We start from the raw sequence: 20,888 nt of genomic DNA, 5'->3' as shown, positions 1-20,888 counted from the left end.
CTGTTGGTGTCAATATGGCAGTTGATTGTAAAGATCTGATTATATTTTTAAACTATTGAGGATGTGGATGTAGTTAAAACTTATGTGCTGCAAGATGATGAAGATAAAACCCATTAAAGAATAATTAAGATGTAAGTAAATGCATACTGCACTGACTTTTAAAGTGTGATTCTGTTCATCTAAGTTAAAATTCTCATATTTATGTGAGTATTCTCGCATAATTTTTTTTCGGAGTTTAAGATAAGTGAGTATGAAATAGAGCTGTGTAAGTACCCAGATGTGAGGTCCATGAGAGTTTTGTCATTGACTCTAGTACACTTTGTTCAGACATTAAAATATTTGATCCATATTTTGAATGTAGGCTTTGTAAGTATCTTCTTTTTCAGCAATGCTTTCACCAATGGATCAGGAGGTCTGGATAAAAAATGAGTTTGGGTAAAGGTTTTGAAATTAAACTTGTAAGTGCTATGAAGTTGAAAAAAAAAGTTACATCTATTTAATGGATGTCATATTATGTAGCATTACCAAATCTGTGCTATCTATAAAATCTGTATATAAATACCATATGTTTTCTGAAATAGATATTTTCACATTCCTTAATCCTCTGAAAGTTGTTGAAGTGGGAAACTCCTTTGAATATATCCTAGAATTTACCTAAATTCTAACATAAATCATAATGCTTTCACTTGGTTCTTCACTTACCTAAGTCACAAAGGAATAAACAAGAATAAGGTGCAGGTATGCATGTAATAATGTAGCATGCTGTGAAGAATGTAAATTTAATCTGAAATGTTATTGGAAAGTAGTAATAATTAAGACTGAAGAAACATCCAGCTCCTGTAGCTACATGAATTAGATTGTTTTATTTATGTTTTTGTTTTCAACTTCTTAGGGCACAGGTGATGAATACTGTCACTTTAAAATTGAGAAGAATTTGGAAACTGGATCTATAAGTCTAGAATCAGTGCAAAATAAAGGGATATATGTTGGTCTCCTGCCAGATGGCCAAACTAAACCAGTCGTTAACACTGGAGAGAGAAATATTTTTTTCTACCCACAGGTCATCAAATGTATGTGATTTCTTAATGGTTTGTAGTTTGATTTAGAGATTAGTCTTTCTAATTTTCTAACAAAATTCTAAGCAAAAGTGTAAAAGTTATATGGACACAATTTTCCTTGTTGTGTTTCAGTAGTTTTAAAAGTTTACTGTATGTACTTTAATTTCTGCCATGTATTTAGTTATCTTTACTTTCTTTTTATAATAATAAATTATGCAGAAGATATCAATAGTTTTACTAATACCTTTTTGAAAATGAGAATCAAAATAAGTGAAAAGATAGAGATGGAGTTGATTTCTTGTATATATTCCCCATTCTGCATGCAGATTATGGAAGCCTGGGGGATGTTGTCTTGCTGCCAGGTATACCATAGTCTTTCCTGATTTTAGAGGGGAATTAGTAGTCTTTGTGAACTTGCCAGTGGCTGCCACAAGAGAAGAGCCCTGAAGAAAAGATACAAGGACTCCCTGAAACAACATCTCAGCCTTGGCCATATTGATCACCATAACTGGTCTACTCTGGCCTCCAATCGGGAGGCCTGGAGACACACCATCTATAACGCTGCGGATGCTTTTGAGAACACATGCAGAATCACTCTTGAGGAGAAAAGACAACGCAGAAAGAACCGTGTCTTGCTGAATATACTCTAAGGAGTCTTTCTACTGTGCCTTTTGCAATCAGATATGTCTGTCTCGTGTTGTCCTCATTAGCCACCAGTGTGCCTGTAACAACTGTGGGTAGTGCCTTCCCAAATCTTCATTCGCGAAGCCCAGCCATGATGATGATGAGTAGTCTTTCAAGAGGACCTAACTGGCAATGTTCAGTTTCTTTTTTAATGATGTGAAATATACTGTAGTCCCCCACACTAGTATATTCATTATGCCATTCTTCTGTCCCATAGTCAGATTTGAGAGCTATTGCAGTCAAAATGCTTCCTCACTGTGGAGCTCACCTTTTCTAGTCAACTAGCTAAAACTCAGAAATTATCTCTCAGCGCACTTTGGATCACTTTTCCTGGATTGCCTGCTTGTCTTTTCTCCTTAAAGAGAATGAAGTTTCTAATTTGGTGAAAAATTGGTTACCGAAGATAGCCAGCTAACTTAGATTATAACTGCAGGGAACGCTATTCTACATAAAACATATTCTTATCTGGTGGACATGACTACAGAGATCAAGAAATGAAACATCTCATGGAAAGGCTAAACTGGACAGCAGTTTGAAACTAAGAAGCTGGTCAGATTTTTTTCCAAACACAAGTGGAACAAGCTTATCCTGAATGCAAAGAGAAAGTATCAAAACATACAATTAGTCTTACTAATTGCTTTATGTGTATTGTGATCAAGACACAGAGAAACATTATGAAAGTCACTGCAGTGGTATTCCTACTGTTCAGTCCCTATTTGCTGCAAGGTGAAAAAAATATTTTGATCACTGTGTCCTCGTAGAAATGAGGAAATTATTTTCCCTTGTTAGATTTTGGAAGAGCAGTGTTTTTGATAGAAATGTCACAAAATAAAGCTAAGTGTTACTTTGTTACAGGCTTCAGCTCTTCTGAATCCTTGTTGTTCAGTAAAAGGAATATAAAAAGGAGCTAATATTTTCTATGACAGCAATAAATATTTTCTTTTTACTTCATCGTAACAATATCAATTTGCTTCATATTATTCAAATGACCTCTAGCAGTTTTCATTTCAGCATTCCCACTCTTAAGAAAAGAAACATCGTGGAGGTGGAGAAGTTTATTTTCAGGAAAGCTACATTTTAACAAGTCATTTTATTCATACATCATTGTTAAATTTTTACTTAGATTTTCAAAACATGGAATAGACTTTAATTGGCATGCCTGATTTTTTTTCCACTTTTTGTGGCATTCTGCTAACGATAAAATCCTATTGCTTCTAGTTGTGCAATATATAGAGAAAAGATTTTGATATCTACTCTGTTGAATAATAATGAGATCTTTTAGTAGTTTCTGAGCAAGAAAAAGCAAACGGTTTGTAACTAGTGACAGAATTTACATTTCATTGTTTTAGTTGGCCGGGAAGAACCTATGGGAACCTCTGCAGCACCCAATCAAGAGAAGAAAGACTTCAGAGAATCTCAGCTACAACCAGGAAAAGCCCAGAAGCTGGTATCTCAAAGCCCTTCCACTCCCCCATCCTCCAGTAAGTGACAGGTTACAAACTAATCGTGATGCAGCATGGTGTTAAGCCTGCTTTCTGTACATACTTGCAGACACTTATCTCAAAAAGGACAATGAATGACTTTTCTAGATTGTTGAATGATGCATGCAACATAAAACACATTGCCAGTCATTATTTTTTTAAGAGGATATTGGAATATGGTTTATTGAAAAGGTAGCAATCAGTAAATTGAATAACTTCGCAGTACTTTTTTTTTCAAGGAACTAGTAATCTATCTGAGGACTACTTCCATGGAAAGTAAGGGGTTGTTATGGTGCAGAGGCCAATTTAAAGCTTGCTGAAAGTAATGGAATATTTCTTATTTATGCTGTCTCGCACACTCATGTTTTCAGCTTTTTGGTTCACTGAAGGAAAGAGGAAGACTTTGGTGCATTGCATTCTAGCTTTATACCTATGTTTTGGCAGGTAGGAACAGATAAACAAAGTTCTGGTCATCCTTCTGGAGTGATGTGTTTTTCTAGAATAAACTACTTTCTTCTTTAGCTACATATTGTGGTTTAGAAGTAGCATAAAAGGTCTAAGACAACAGTTTTAGAAACATTCATCATCCTAGTAATGAAACAAAATGTGATTAAAGAACTACACAACTAAACAAAACAGGGAATGATACATCTCTTAAAGAGTGAGGATGGTTAAATTCCAGACATATGTGTGAATCATTATCAATTACTGTTATTTATTTCTGGCAATGTTGTTTCCATTTTTAGCTCAAAAACACCCACTTTCTAACCTATCAGACCTCATGTTGTATCACTGTGTCACTAAGCCTTCCCAAAGTGTTGTGGGTTGTCAGCAAGTGATGAGATATGCTGTGTCCGAAACACATGGCAACAATACACAAGCCATTTAACCTGTTTTCAAAGCAGCTGGATGTTTTTAGGGTTGGATACAAAGGATCCTTTTATAAAAGCAATATCTGCAGTGAAATTGGTTACATAGAGTCTATAGCGCTTTGTAAGTAGTTTTTCTGGCATTCATAAATGTGGACTCTGCTTATGCTAAATAAATAGAAATATCAAAGGTACTCTACCCTTCAAGAAAATGGTCATTTTTAGTAAGATATTTTCACTCAAAATACTTTAAAGGTAACTGTCTTTTGATATGTACAGCTGAACCTTGATTTTTAAACTCATATTCATTAAATTCTCGTTTGCTTTTTTTACTCCCAGTTAGCATTTGAAAAAGGGTGATGTTTGTACTGAGTATACAGTCCAGCAGTAGGCTTAGCAGTCGAATTCAGGGCAAATTAAATCCATCATTTTTATGTCTGTGTCTGCTAACCTGCGTTTTGGTTTCTGTTTTCACAAATAATAATTGATTTAGGATTAATTGAACTGGAAACTGTGCTACAGCAGTTGGGACTTCTCCTTCTCCTGTTGCAGTATGAGTGCAATGTTCCTCAAGTAACTTCTTTCACTATATAGAGAGGATGTCAGGTCACAGCTTCTACTTAACAGCTCAGGTGTCATTAGCTTCCATGACACAAAAGCAGTCTGTGACCTCGAGAACATCTCTGTGGTTTGGCATTAACAAAATGTACCTCTGAGAAATGCTCTCTATATCCTCTGTGTTCCTTTCCTGTATGCCTGGTGTACTATTAGATGCTGTTAATTTTTTAATATATTTTACTTACAAGAGCAAATAAGAATCAAATAAAATCTGATCTCATTTCCACTCGGTGAACTTTGGAAAGAATGATACACACAGGTATAATAAAAATACATCAACTTTATTGCCCAAACTTTTGCTCTAGAGATTAATTTTTCTGATGGTTCATTTTAAAAGTGTCACTCAATCAAATGGTATTCTGAGACAAAATAATTTTCTTTTTATGTTAGATTTAGGATAAGTAAATTTAAAAAAGGTTATTTTTATGAAATAATATGTGAAGGGTTGTGACTTCATCATTCACATGCAGGCCTATCAGAATGAATTTTTATTGCAATAGATATACAGCATGGTGTCATGAAGTGTGTAAACTCCCATGACTAATGCAGGGTAACCATCAAATCCTCTTTTCAGACAGCAATATTTTTAGCCTGTGGCAAATCAATGTAACTGATTTCCATTTGTAAGAAGAGCCAGTAAATTATGAGGCAAAAAGCATTCTAAGTCTGTGAATTGTTTATTGATTAAAATGATTCCAAGTGGTAGTAGTTTGAGGTTGCAGTAACTGCTTTGGGTAGCAGTCACCAGAGTATGGAATTCTTGTCCTAAGCACATGGAGTAGCCTGGGATTCCTTATGTCTTTTGAATATCTGTGCATTTTATAAACATTTTAATCTCTTTGCTGTAAGAAAGATGTGGTTTTAGATAGCTGGAAAGAACTCTAGCTTTCTGAGTTACAAATAAGAAGTTATTCTAAAGTGAAGCCTCTGTTTTCCAAAATTATATTTGCTCAGCCGTTAAAGCTGTGAAATTTATTCATAAAGTGGTACTGTGCTGTTATTGTCTCATTCATGTACAGCCTGCCTGAGACCAAATGTTGGCACTGTATGCATACGTGTGGTTAGGCAAGGATATATTGAGCTCCTTTTTGATTTATTTTACAGTATTTAGTTAATATTTAACTTGAAGAAAGTTAATTTCCTGATTTTTTTTTAAATTCAAAATGTAAATTGTCTCTATTCCCAGATATGTGACTCTACTAATCATGTCCCAACACAAGGCATTAGAGGAGTAATTCTATTAATTTCTAAATGCCAGACTAAGGAATCAGAAATGTCAATTTAATGGTCATAGTTGTGCATCATAGCATCCTTACTCTACTCCAGAATATGTATAAAGACTACGATGATAATGCACGCGTGAGATAACTTGTTATTTTCCAGTTGATTCTTGTTGCTCAACTAATCAGCACATTTTGGTCTAGACAAGAAACATAAATCAATCTTTTCAGACTATCTCACTTGCCATGAAAAAATACAATCCCCCTGCTGTTATGGCCTCTTTATGTACTGAAGTTACAACAGCGACTGGAAGTTTCATGTCAATTTTCATCTCCCACAAATATTCTGTATTTCACAGAGGAAATGAGAAATCCCCAAGGTGATGAGCATTCTTTTCCTTCAGATGATGAATGGAAAGTGTCAATACTGACAGGAAATGCAGGAACTGAAGCGAATGTTACTCTCTGGATATATGGAGACAGAGGAGTAGCTGGACCAATAACTCTTGGCGAGGACAACAGGAAGCAGCTGTTTCTTCCCAGGCAGGAAGATAAATTTCAGGTAGCTAATGAAGGCTAAGAACATTATTTTAATGTAGAACTTTCCAAGGATTATTCTGTCATGTGAAAAGAAAAAGTGTTTTTCTCCTATATATATACTGTATAAAATAAATCTGTATCTAATCTCCACGAATTGTGTATTAAATCAGCTTGTTATATATCATAAGCAACAGAAGAAATGCGCTTTCTTTTAAAGCCCCTCTCTCATATAGTTGACCAAAGGAGATAACTGCAGGAGTACATTGATTTCTTTAAGGTAATTAATTTGAAACTAGCTTTAAAAACTATTCATTTCTAGACGAACCGTGTCTGATGTAAGACTAGCATATCATTTAGTAATTAAAACTTCAGGTATACAGTTTTCAAAGCATACTATAAAATGTATGCTGTGGAACTGGTTCAATTAAGGAAGAAAACCCTTTTTAGAGCTGCCATATTATAAAGGCTGAAGGGCCAGATTTACCCATGGAACAACTAAGAGTCCAATAAAAACTACATTTGATCATGTCATGAAAACTCAGGGTCTATGCTATAATTTAAGGATAACCCCACCTCTATTGTAATGAGGAAATTATGTCTAGGTAGGCTGAGAGGAAATTACCAAAGGCATTAAAATTTATGTTTTGCTTAGATCTTTCTGTCTGAGACGCATGTAACATTGCTGTCCTCAGCTAACTAAAGCAGAAGTTACATTCTTCACATTTTTTTTCTGCACTCCTCAACTCCTCTAATAAAAACTTAGCACAACCCAAGATTGTTAATGTCAATAATATTAATAATAATGCTCTCTATGAATAGGGCATAGGCAGGAAGATAACCTATCATAAAGTTCATTTTCTGAGCATATAGGCTATATATTATCATCCACAGTCAATCTTGTTCTCCTAATTAGTGAATAATTTATAAGCAATTTGGGGTAATGGCATGTTTGCAAAGTTAATCCATACATTCTGAAGAGATGGGCCAATTTCTCTTCTCTAAAATAGATATGGTCCATTATGGCTGTGTGCTGCAGATATTGATCTTGTGAGAGAGCAGAATTTTTCTCTCAGTACCTGGAGCTACTACTATGATTCTTTACATCACCCTGACACTATTGCTTTCAGGCAGGAAATAGCAAATGTCACAGAAATGCTTTTCGCTCTTTAGTCTGAAGTAGATAAAGAAAGAAAGAAAAGGCCCACGAGTAAGAGCTCTTTCTTCTATTTTTTCTCTTTAAACTTTGTCCTGTACTTGTTTAACAGAATAGGTCTTGAAATGAGGATAGGAATGTAAGACACAAAAAAAATTTCATCTTCTTCTTCTTACCATTTCCATAAACTTGGTATGTTTTCACTGATATATTCTAGAGCAGAGGATACCAAATTTTATTTTTCAACATAGTCTACTTAATTGTAGCTCTTGCCAGGAGTTATAGTAAGAAAGCAGCTTCTGAAAGGCTGTAATAAGACAATTTGGAATCAGTGTAAAAATCTTTAACATTTCACTTTATCAGTAATATGCCCAACTATGAAAAATTTGAGTAGAATTATCTTGAGAAATGAAAACTGTTCATTTATGACCTTCCCTTTCTTACCTTACCCATGTAAGTAGTCATTGCCTGTCTAATCCTTCTTAAGATTGTGCATGAGAAAAATCAAGGTTACCAGAATGTTTCTTCTGGAAGATCTCTACTTGTTGAAGGCAGAAATCACTCTTTTCATTTTGTCAAAGTCCACTACATTTTGTTTTGTGTTGATACATGAAATTATCATGTAGCTCTAAATGATCATGTAAGTCTAAAGAGGGATTCATTAGAATAAACAGACAATATGATAACGTATATTCAGTGAACACCTGCTCTGTGGATGAGAAGACCACATCCCATATTATTGAGAAGTTGGTTAGTGTTTTTGTGAAATAGGGGAAAAGACAATAGCTGTTTTTTCAGTCAAGTTGAACATATACCTTTACTTTATTGTTACATCAATCCAAAAGTCTCCAGGTCACCTCTAGTAAGACTACTTTTAGAGAGAAATATTATGCAGCATAAGCAAGGCTATCAGAATCTGACTTGACAGAGCAAAGCAAAGTTAATTTTTTAGTCCAGCGGTAAAGACAGGGAATATATTGTCACATTAGTGTTGCATTTATTTTGTTAATGAAATTTTGTTAATGAAATTCAAGTTGATGTAACAACTATACCAATACAAATAGCAGGTGTTAAACCCACAGACTCTTTCTCAACCAACCACCGAGAGATTTCAATATGCATTTCAATGTTCAGGAAATCAAAGTTAAAAGTTGTTTGCTTTCAGAAATCTTTGACTAAAGCATGGCAATGCTGTGACTATAATATGAAAATTTATTATACAGAAGTGCAAAAAGCCAAAAGCTGATATAGGAAATGAGGTAATTCTGACTTCTGAAAAGAGCACTTTTTATTAGTGAAGATAAAAACTGGGTTGATAATGTGCTAGTATGTGTTTCTAAGAGAATGAAAACACTTTTTGTACAATCTAAATAGGATGTAAATGATGGAGAGGAATAGGCTGTTACCAACCTTTTATGAATAGAATTATTATTTGAGAAATAGCACGATAACACACTTTTCCTTTTGTAGCAGTACCTTACAAAAGATCTAAAATTATTTATGTTTGCTTTAAATAATGGCTAAACTTCAAAGTGGGCGTTCATTTGAAGTTCTGAAGATAGAGTTGCTACTCTATGTTAGTTTTCATAAGAGCACATATAATGCTTGAAAGTGCAAAGAAAATGCAAATGAATGCAAATCATAGTCAGAAAGACAAGGTAGCATTGGTGACTTTCAAAGTTCTGCAGATGTTCTGCCAGCTTTTGGGAGCTTACTCTTTTTATATCCTTCATTTTGACAGACTAGGGTTTATGGTGATATTACTGTGTTGCATTATGAAAGATTTGTGACCTGTAGTTTAGAGGATATCATTTTGTGTTCCTTGTTGCTCTCATGAATTACCCTCACCAACTTTTTGTACTCTTCAAACTTTGAAGAGTTCAAATATCTGCCAAATCATTTTCCTGGCAAGCATTGTGGTTCCACTAGGCTATGTCTGGTCAAACTGGGGCTCAGACAGAAATCTGCTCAGACAAAACATAAGCAGTCTCTTTTCTGGATCCTGTACCCCCAAAATCTGCCAATCAAATATTATGTGCTGTTCCTGTACACTCAGATACTACCATGGTTCAGAGAAATCTCAAACCAATGCAAAGAAATATATGTAATTTTATGTAGTTATACATTGTATTGTTCTGACTTTATTCAGGTTGAAATAAAAAGCATTGGGAAAATCTACAAGATAAGAATTGAACTTGATGGATTACCAAATGAACAATCAGAGTGGAACTTACAAAGGGTAAGATTTTTTTTAATGTTGATTTTTTTCCCATTTTATTAATTTTTATGTGAATTAAAGGCCCATCTTTTTCATAAAGCCATAGCTTCATGAATCAATAAATGCTGACTGGGGTAAGTTCTTATTGCTTTGTGTTCTTAGATTGCTTTAGAGATGACAAAAACACTGACACAGTCCATCTCCTAACAGATGGAAATATGTACGATTATTTTGCATTTATTCCTAATTCATGAAGACACCAATTTTATTGTGTCTTTTATTGCTGGACTCAACCAAGTTTTACTTTCTTAAAGCTTGTCTGTACTCTTCAGTGTCTGTTTTAGCTACAAATTCCAGTTCTGAAAGATTGAAAATGATGCAGCAATTATTCCATGACAACTACATGCAAGGAATGAACAAGGTTTGCTTAAGAGTAAGATAAGTAACTTCTAGTGGGCCCTACCACAGCTCACAATTATGACTATTTTCAAGGGAAAAATAACCTGCTAATTTTTTCGATTAGGTGAATTAAGACTTCTTTTTTGTTTTGTTTTAGCTCCATTTTTCTTGTGTTTAGGGATGCTTACCAGATTTAATTTATGAGAAATTCTTGTTAACACTGACATCCATATAAAATTTATTTCAGAACTGGGATAAATATTTGCCTTCTGTTTCTTACTTTGAATCTGTAAAGGAAACAAGTTTATTCTTTGTCATCTGAGTAATCTTAAAAAGCCTGATTTAGACAACCAGAATTAGACAGTAATAACAGATTTTTTACATTAACACAAAGCTCTCATCTGTAACTGTACCAAAATTGAATGTAAGTATAAATATTTCAGTTGCTCGAAGGATTGCAGGAGTCCTACTTTCCAGCCTGGTGATTACGAAATATTTCTTTAATATTTTGTTCCAAATTTCATGGGGTAAGCCTGGGATTTCAAATACTTCTTTTCACAGAGAAAAAGAAATCATGTTGAGAGCTGTGTTTTTCTGACAAAGCAGTTAATATTTGCAATTGTTATGAATCAGCAGGGGGAGCTCTGCCAATAAATATTAGAGATTAGGAATCAGTGGTGCCAAAGTATTTCATATTAGAATAAATACATGCTTTGGTGTTAAAAGCAGTGTTCATTTTACTTGAAATAATATTTTATTGGAAAACTGAGATAAAGGTATCTTTTGCTCTGATTTCCTAAGTGTTAGAATTTGGATGTAAATACTTGTTTTCATAATTTTGTTTGCAAGGCTTATGCATATTATATGCACACTTGAAGTACAACTGCAGAAATATAATTTTTGGCACTGCTTTCCTTTTGTTAGTCAAGGCCTATGGAAAAAACCTTTAGTAAACATTCTTGTAATTCAAGACTAATAAAAACTGTTTTCATAAAAGAGAGTAGAGACTTTTAGTTATAGGAAACAAGTAAGACAGCTATCAAAATGTACATAGGCAAATAGCTTGAGAATTTGAATTCTAATCGTCTTCAGAGGGATATATAGAGGGTGGTGGTACACACGTTGCCTTTTTTTCTGCTGTAAAAGAGCCAAATATAATACAAATTGATTTAACATTTCAACATATCCTCTACTTGCCAAATTTCAGAAGGATGTAGATGATGAGTTTCATCCTGTTTTCATTTTAAAATAAAAAATGTGTCGATCTTTCCACATCTTCCAAAAGCTCAGTCTGACCTAACATCGCCTATCAGAAGATTTTCAGTCTTCAGTACTCCAGGCGATGTTACATAGAGATGATTCAAGGACAGAAATCAGACTTGGTAACATTTCTAATGGCAAACCCACAAATTTCAGTTACAAATTTGTTTGTTGCAAAGTAGCAGCCAAAATGAGTATATTTTGATACTGCAATTCGTGTTATTTTTTTTCTGAGATAGAAAAAAAAGATGTGCAAAACCATGTTTTGCTATTGAGAAACATGGCACTGAAAAGAGTGTACTGAGTCATAGTTGGAAATGCTTCTTCTCCAGGTGACACTACAACATCTAAAGAGCAAGAAAACACTGAATTTTCCAGCAAACACACGGTTATCAAAGAATTGTGTTGGCAGAGGACTTCTCTGTGAACTTCCAGTAGTGGAAGCTGGAAAACCTATATATCCAAGTATGTGTGTACAGTTATGTATATACTGATCATCTGTTTTTTATTATTAATGACATCTGAATTGCGGGCTTAGCAGTCTTAAAAGCAGATAGTTGGACTGATTTCTGGAGTATATTCCAGAAAATTAATTACAAATCAGACTTGCTGGCATTGTTATCACTAAACTATAATAATGAGTAAAACTAACTGTGATTACATGTAACTTGCATTTTCTTCTTTTGGTTATTTTTGGAAGTTGTTTTATACCATGTTTATGTCTACACTGGTGACTTGGAGCATGCTGATACAGATTCTGCAGTTTATTTGTGTATCTATGGAGAAAGAGGAGATTCTGGTCTAAGACTTCTGCATAAAACTGGTATGCCAGTGACATTTCAGAGAAAAATGGTAAGTCTGAAATACAATTTGCTTAGCCATAGAAGCATAATTAATAACTTATACAGGTCTTAACAGGTTCCTAATTAAAAAAAAAAAAAAGATCACATAGGTTTATCAAAATAAAAAACTAAGGAAAATAGTCTTCTACTGATCCAGGAATTACTAGAATGAATAAAAACACAGGCAGGAAAAAGGAAAGAAAAATTATTTGAGGCCCCCATCTCATGATGATGGGAACAGCTGCCTATGAATTTAAAACATATCCTTTCAAGGTATGATGAGTTACAGCTGGCTCCAAATACGTGTACAGAAATTGTTCCATGATGCCAGATCTTAGTAGATCTGTTTGTTATTTATTTCTTTTAATGTCTAACAGTGTAACTTTAATACAGGAGAGATCTGAAGTCATTTTTCTTTCAATTAATTATGTCCTAGCTCCTCCATAAATAAAATATTTTTATCAGCCTGATTTTCTACAGTATGGTTGAATTTCAGGAGCTACTAAATTTAATGTTAACTCTACCAGTAGCCTTCTTGTGACCTTCTATCAAGCCTGTTTCTTCCTTCGTGAGCTATTGAGGATTAACATTTGTATGTATAACCAAGAGTATCAAGCTGTTATTGGAACACTTACAAAACAAAAAGCAATCTCTAAAATTCTAAGAATAGCAATAACCCACTGGGAAACTTCAAATGTATATATACTATTTTAAAATCTATATTTTATGCCATTACTAATGTATGAGAGATAAAGTTCTATTCAAATTAAAATTCAGAATTTAAGTGGAATTTTCTGGGGGGCATTATTCTACCCAGATTGATAGTAAATTCAGCATATTATTTATACAGTGGCTAAGAGGAATGGTTCAAAGTGCACTTTGTTATGGAAATGGGCAAATGAAACAGTGGATTGTTTAGAGCAACAGAACAGGAACTGGGATACATCATTTTATAGCAGAGGCAGTTGAGTGCTGACTTGAACAACTTAATTTCATCCCTGCCACAGATATTCTACATTACATTGGGCAGATGACTTAAAATAAAGCTTTGCTGAACGACCACTTTTTTCATGCTTATCTTTTGCTAAATAACCTGTTTAATTTTTTCTGAAGAGTCATAGCTGTAACTGAGATTCGTTCAAATAGAATTCTGCTCTGCACTTAGGAAGCTTTTTGAAATGCCAATAAATTCACCCCTCCATTTCTCAGTTGAGCACCGAAACCAGTTTGCATCTTTGGCAGCTTTTGGCAATAAACTCTGTGCCTTAGCTATATAGGTAAATCGAATTATTATGCAGATGGCCTTTCAAAAAAAAAAAAAAAACCACCACAGATTTAACTTTTATAGAAAACTGGGGTGCTTTGGAAGAAGTTCAAAGGTGAAGTCATTGGGGAAATCAGTTCTGTTTCACTGAGCTCTTTGGGTGGTTGCTGTAAATAATGCATAGAGTCATAAAGATAATGAGGATAAACAGAAATACTGAAAAACTGCAGTCCTCCTGTGCACACATTGAGGCAGGAATCTTTCAGAGAGAATAGCCTGTGATCATATATTACCTATACACAAGGGATAACTAATGTTGCACAGGCAGTCTCAATTCTGCCATTTGCCAAGGACTGAGAACTTTATAGATATGAATTTTCCAGTGTATTTCTTTCCTTCATTTTCTCTTTACTGAGAAGAGTGATCTGGACCATTACATTCAGAGAGAGAAAGCTGTACACTTTTTACTGTGGCAGAAAATCATCAACCTGAACCTGATCAGCTTCATGCTCCTATGAAAACAATCTTTTCCAACTGTAAGCACAAGCCTAAATGGATAACAAGGGGAGAGTGGCATGTCAAATTTCAGTTTCCTCCAGCAGAATAAAATGTAAATAGAGGAGGTGAGATTAAAAAAAGACAAAAGGATGAGAAAGTGTGTTTCAAATAAATATCAGCAAGGGAAATAACACCTTCAACTCATTCTTATCTAGAGAAGAATAACGGAAATGGCAAGGTATTGAAGCAATATTGAAGGGTGTGTGCAGTGTTTCGGATGATGGCTGAAAAAACCCAATTTATTTGGGTTTATTACTACAGCTTGACTTCAGTTGTGATTTCTCATTTACTCTGATGCATCACTAAAAGACATTTAACTTTTCAGATCCAAACTATCTGGATACAGTCCAGCTGTCATTAAAACCAATGGGAATCTGTACATTGTGAGAGTTAATCAGGCTTTTAAAACATGTCGGTTTTCAGCCTGCCTTAGTAGTGGCAAATTGCAAAGTGCTGTCTCCTCTGTCCTCCAGGTCAATGTTTTTGAAGTGGAAGCTGTATCTCTTGGGAAGCTGCAGAAGGTGCTGTTGCGCTGTGAGGCCAATACCAAGCCCCAGTACTGGTACTGTGATAAAGTCGTCGTCAGAGAAGCCTCCAGCGACTCAGAATATGTTTTCAATTGTGAAAGGTAGTGTTTACAATAATAATCTTAAATACTCATCATATATTACTAAAAGTGTTACGTCAGTCACTGTATTAAATGTGAGTTTTTCGGGGAAAGACAAATTTGGATTATTTTGCAGTTTCATTAAATCCATAACATGTGTTGTTCCAGAACAGATTGCTTCAGTTAATGTGCTGTATGGTCCATAGCAAAGGTTAAATACTCATATAGCGTCTATGTCACTAGATTGCAGAGTACAGCCTTATCAGGATCAGTGCTGTAAGTGTGACTTACCTCTCAGGAAGGAAAGATAAAGCACACAAAAAGGTTCTAAATTAAGTGTGTTTCTAAATGGGAAAGAAAACAGATTTGCCGTGCAGAAGTAGCATTCACTCTCTTTATGAACAACAGCATAGCTAGAGAGAGAAATGTGATACCCAGAATTATTTTGTGGTTGTTCCATTTAGGTTATTAAACGAGCATCTTAAAAGTCAATTGAGAAATACTGAATTTTGCACGTTTGGAGAAATATGGTAATACCACATTTAGAGTTTCCACTTTGCAGTCTATTTCATGGGTATGTGCATCATTCAAGAGAAATGAAGGAAGTGTAGAGAAACAATATGACTATGTGTGACAAGGCACTAGAATAAATAATATTTAATTAATAATATTTAATAAATGCAGGTTGCCTAGTTATTTTGTCTGGATTTTAATGAATTTGTTATATAACCTTGAACAGCTTCTTACAGCTCTTGGTGTCATAACCTCAAAAACAGGAGTAAAGATGCTGTGTCACCTTGATAAAACCCTAAAACTGAGATTTTTCTTCGATCAGTAACATATTTTTTAAATAGTAGTATGAGACTGAGGATTTCTCTGGAGTAGATTTGGATGCAGACCAGCTGTTGTTGCTAGCTGTAGTTGCTACCTTTCTAAAAAAATATAGGTAAAATTTCCTAATGGAAGTTCTACAAAGAAGTTAGGCCAGCTTCCTACCTCAAACACAAAAAATCAACTCTATGTCATAGCTGTCCTCCAGTGGGTAACATGGCTTAGGAACCATGAATGGCAGACACTTTGCTGTATTAATTCTGTGGTAATTAACACCAGATGTTGATCAGCAAAAATTATTCTGTGATAGACACTGTCAAAAAGAAACAAAAGTTGTGGGGTTTTTTTCTAACTTTTCTACAAGGAAACACTGACACTGAAAAGGGGTTAAAATAGGTCAGTGGTGGGGTGAGGCATAGCTTCCATGTTGGCAAAATGTGAAGCTGAAAGACTGTGCTCTATTCAAGAGGGAGGAAAGCTTTTGCTCTTCAGAAAGCTCTTCAGAGGCTCTTAGCCTCACAGCTTTATTTTACATAGGTGTTTTATGATCCAGGATATGAACGAAGTGCTGTCTTTGTTCTCATTTATCCAAGGAAACATAAGCATTTATCTGTCTTGAAAATATGATATTAGTTTCCAACAGCTCTTACTTGATTTCAGTTATATAGCATTTACTAGTTACTGACACCTTTTAGCATTTAGGATTACAGAAAATGCCTGTGTGACCAGGTTATAGCAGAAGTGATAGAAATAAGTAGTTGTCTAGTAAAACAAAATTTATTTCTTAGGGACTGGTGCTTCTGTGAATTGGCCAGCTAATATTTTCAAGACAAAAAATAAGGAACCTTCAAAAGTTGCTCTAGACTTAACTTTTCCAGCTTATACTGGAATCCCAACAGGCTTCATAGGAGACTGAATGCTTTAGGTCATTCCTGGAGAGTCCATGGAAGTGTACTGAGGAAATAAAAACCAGCAGCCCAGAAGCTTGCTGCATTTTTTTTTCTGTAAAAACCAGCTGATCTTATACCAAACAAGAGGAAACTAAAACTGTTGATGATCCATATTCTGAATAAGAACATTTCAAAATTATCCATAGCCTTGAGTAACATGAGTAAGAAACCTAACAAATGTTTGCCTTGATTTGTCTTTTTTCAAACTCATCTATCTGTCCCCTATTTGTAGGAGGAATAAGGAAGAGCAATATTTGGTTCCATCTTTGTTTTTAACACTGAATGGTGATTTTAAGAAATAGTGTGATAGATACATACAAATTATACTTACTACTAAATCCACAGTACTGAAGATATGTTCTGTGCCATATTCTTCTGTTTAGCTATAGGAACAAGTACTGTAGTGCCACATGAGTCTCCTAATCTGATAGAGGTAAATTTTACAGTTACAGAGCTCTTATGTTTGCACAAATGAAATTCTTTGTTGAGTCGAATAATTTCTATTTTAACATCTATCAAATCTAATACTAAAATTTTAGAAGTAGAGACCCTTTGCTGTTATATGTATTCAGTAGGAAAATCAGACATGGATCATTCAGTTATATGGTAATATAGTGGAGAAAAATTTGATTCCTACCTGCTTTCTTATTTTCTTTCTTATTCTTAGGTGGCTTCCATTTATGTCCCAAGGTATAATCCAATCAGAAATTGAGCTGCACCCTCAAGGTAAGATTTATTGTAACTTTATGGAAATAAGGACAGTAATTTGTAATTTTTTGCCTCTGAAGAAATCTGGGCTGAATTTACACTGTAAATATCAAAGTTAACCGTTTTGCTGCTTCCTTTGCTATATTTCTGAGAGAACACAATTTGTGTTAAATAGTATAATTGCTACAAGTGATAGTGAGAAAGTAAGGAGGGAATGGATGAGAAAGAGTTTTCTTGTATCAGGTAAAACACGGAATGTCTTTTTCATCTCTTCTTTCAAATGTTTTCTTAGTGTTAAAGGATAGATCCTCTATTAACAGATTTTTTTTTTTTGGCAGAGTTTAAAAAAAATCAGCATCTCAAAATTCAAGAGGCAAATGGTAAATGCTGCTCTAGTTTTCTTCTTTTAATGAAGAGTTTCTGTTTCAGAACTAATTGCTTTACACATTTGTTACCATTTGTATTTATTTTAAAACATTAATTACAGCACACTATTCATATATTTTAGTAAACTCTGAGGTTCACATTTTAATTTAAACAATAAATAACTTTGTTTATGCTTTCTTTTTATTCTGTAATTTTTCTTTCCATAGTATTAATTTTCTCTGCTGGTTTGAAAAAATTTTATTCTTCTAATACTTATTGGTAATCTATCTTAATTTCATTTTTTTATAGTTAATATTGTAATACATTATTAGCTCTCCTGGGCTATATATAGTTTTGTTCTCAACATTAACTTTTTGTTTTCTGTTCTACTTGTGATTTCATATTTGTTCAGGTTGCCTCTTCTGTCCCTGCAACCAGAGTAGATTAAATTAAAATTCTTAATAACACATTAGAATTTCTCAGCTGTGAGAAGTGCTTCATGCTGTAGGTTGAACAATGATTTAGAAGGTGTTGGGAGAAAGTTTGAAAATGTTTATTCAAAATTTATTGTATCAATCAAGATATCCACAAAGACGTAAATACCTTTAACAGTAAAATGTGTGCCCAGTTATTTTATAAATTATACTAGAATCCCACTATTCTTAGCTTTATTTTGAACCAAAAGTATCTTTTCTCTTCTCCCTGCTTATGCTTTTTTCAGAAGGCATTCATTTTTGGTCTGTTCATCACTCTTTGTGCTTCAGCTGTTCTGCACACCTTGTTTTCTCAAGGCCTGCACCTGGAGATCTTCCTTTTAAATTGGTCTGGTTAGTCATTTCTGCACCTATAGCTGGGTCTCTATATTGTTTAAGCTGTGCAAATGTCTCAATCAGAGTTAGGCAGCCAAAAGCATATGCAACAAATAATGTCTTGTTTGGGACAGTCAGTAAAATGTGGAACAGTGGAGACTTGAAATTGTGTATCCTACACCTAGAGGGACTGCATCAATTCCTGCTTTAGTGGTTCATCTGAGATTTTGTTCACCTACTTTTTTCCCATAAGATTTTAATTATATCTCATCTTCATTCTATATAATTTTTTTTAAACAGAATTATTTTTCTAAGAACTAGAACTTTCTAGTGTATTGTAATGTTCTATAAAAGAAAAAAAATAAATCTAGAAAGTCATCTGTGGCAAGGTACCACTTTCCGATGTCCCCAGGGAGGTACCTGGTGTTAGATTGCACCTTTTCTCTATGTATGCTAAAGGAATGTCATGTCATTACATATTTTTCTGTATTCTTTTCCCCTTAATGTGTATTCCTCTTCATCTATTAAGGAACTCTTGGTATTCTACCTCGTCAGAACGACCCCAGCTTTTTATGCCAAGAAGAATTACATTTTTGTAATACTGTTTCCAGCTTCCATTTGGAAGCATGCAATGCAATGAGAATTTTGGGCATCACATTAGAAATTTTAGGATTCTTTTCCTATACCCACATTGTCTTTCAACACAAGTCCTTTCTGTTCCCAGAAAAAAGAAAAAGACTCAAAATCAATCTAGAGGATTTCAAGCCAAAACTCTTTTTAATCATGTTTTTGGTGAAATTTGATTCCCTTTTTTTACCTTCAGAGTGGTACTTGTGTGCAAAACAGTTTAGTGATACTAAACTAATCCGTGGGAGGTAGAAGATGAGCTAGGTAGAATATACAGTCTCAAGAGTAGCAACTGCATAATTTTGAAGCTCCATTGCTTAGTAAAAGATAGACTTTGAGGGGATAATACAAGAGAAATGACCATCAAAAACACTCAAGGCACAATTAATCAATGAACATGTCCAAAAGAAAATAAATTTTGCCTGCTTTGAATGAGTATTTGTTTCTGACTGATTTTTGAATTTTTAGGCAGAGTAGTGGGTCATATTTTACCCTTTGGCTGCACCACCCTTCATAAGCCTTTGTAAATGGAATTGTCCTTATTTTCCAGCCAAATAGTCCAAAGGAACTTTACCTTTAAGGAGGTTGACTTTTTTATGAACAAGCTCTTCTTCTATGGGCAGGAAGCCCTTGCCTTATGCTCTGTGTTTCCAATTTCAGCATATAGAGGCTTTTCACTCTTCTAATTGATGTTTATCCTTTTGTTGTCTGGCACTATGGTTCTTTTTTCAAGAAAGTGGGTGTATAGAGAAGGCTGTGAGGATTCAGATTTTCAAAGGTACAAAAGAATTTCTTACAAGCTGGAGTTTAACAACTTTTGGCGGAAATTGCATGGTTCACTTCCTTTATAGAATTGTAGAACAGTTTGAGTTAGAAGAGGTCTTTAAAGATATCTAGTACACCCCTCTGACTCGGAAAAGGACATCTTCCACCAGACCAGGTTGCTCAAAGCCCCATCCAACCTGTCCCTGGACACTTCCAGAGACAGGGAACCCACAGCTTCTTTGGGCAAATTGTTCCAGTATCTTCTCATCCTTGTAGTAAAAATATTTCTTCTTTATGTCTTATCTAAAACTATCCTCTTTCAGTTTAAAACCACTCTCCTTTGTCATATCACTACATGTCCTTGTAAAAACTCTTTGCTTTTCTTTTAAGTCCTTTTAACAAAGGCTGCAATAAGCTCTGCCTGGAACCAAGCTGAACAACCTTCACAGGAGAGGTGCTCCAGCCTCCTGATCATTTTCATGGCCCTTCTCTGGATCTGTTTCAACAGGTCCCATCCTTCTTATGTAAAGGTCCCCAGAGCTGGCTGCAGTACTCAAATGGGGTCTCATCACAGCAGAGTACAGGGGGAGAATTCCTTCCCTCGACCAGCTGGCCAGGTTTGATTGGTCGGACCAAATAAGCTTCAGCTGCTTTCTGAATTCCCAGATGTGTATTTGTGTGTGCTTAAAAATCTACCACATTCCAAAACCAGGCATTGGTCAGACATCAAAAAACTTGGAAAACAGGAGATCAAACTTCCTGTTCCAGTGCAATCTTTGCAGGGCAAATTACTGAGGGATAATGGGGCTGGCCCAAGATAAATGTTTCTGTCAGACAACACATTTAAATCAGGAAGGCATTACCAGACAGCTTTCTATTAATAAAACTGCAGTGTATGCTATGGTATTTATTTATAAGATGACTGTGGGCTGGTATTTCATTTGTTGTTTGGCTTGCACAGAATGAATTTAAGTTGCTAAGTGGAACTTGTTTCACACAGACAAAAGCTGCAATCAATGAGGGGCGGAGAAGCGTGCAATCCCAGCTTTTCAGATGCAGAA

At 34.8% G+C, this 20,888-nt stretch overlaps 1 protein-coding gene across 1 annotated transcript in view; it reads left to right on the top strand.

Moving 5' to 3' along the window:
• Positions 1-20,888, top strand: part of RP1 (RP1 axonemal microtubule associated) — a 114,805-nt gene that overhangs the window by 33,784 nt on the left and 60,133 nt on the right. The window contains 9 exon segments of the mRNA XM_032713021.1: positions 893-1,070; positions 3,092-3,223; positions 6,290-6,492; positions 9,773-9,862; positions 11,833-11,965; positions 12,201-12,352; positions 14,638-14,792; positions 17,220-17,278; positions 17,599-17,640. Coding sequence (XP_032568912.1) covers positions 893-1,070; positions 3,092-3,223; positions 6,290-6,492; positions 9,773-9,862; positions 11,833-11,965; positions 12,201-12,352; positions 14,638-14,792; positions 17,220-17,278; positions 17,599-17,640 — 1,144 coding nt within the window.

Source organism: Chiroxiphia lanceolata, chromosome 1 (assembly GCF_009829145.1).
Source record: "Chiroxiphia lanceolata isolate bChiLan1 chromosome 1, bChiLan1.pri, whole genome shotgun sequence".
In the NCBI taxonomy this organism is placed as follows: domain Eukaryota; kingdom Metazoa; phylum Chordata; class Aves; order Passeriformes; family Pipridae; genus Chiroxiphia; species Chiroxiphia lanceolata.
The sequence above is the reverse complement of the archived record's forward strand: the minus strand, read 5'-3'. Positions and strand labels throughout refer to the sequence as shown.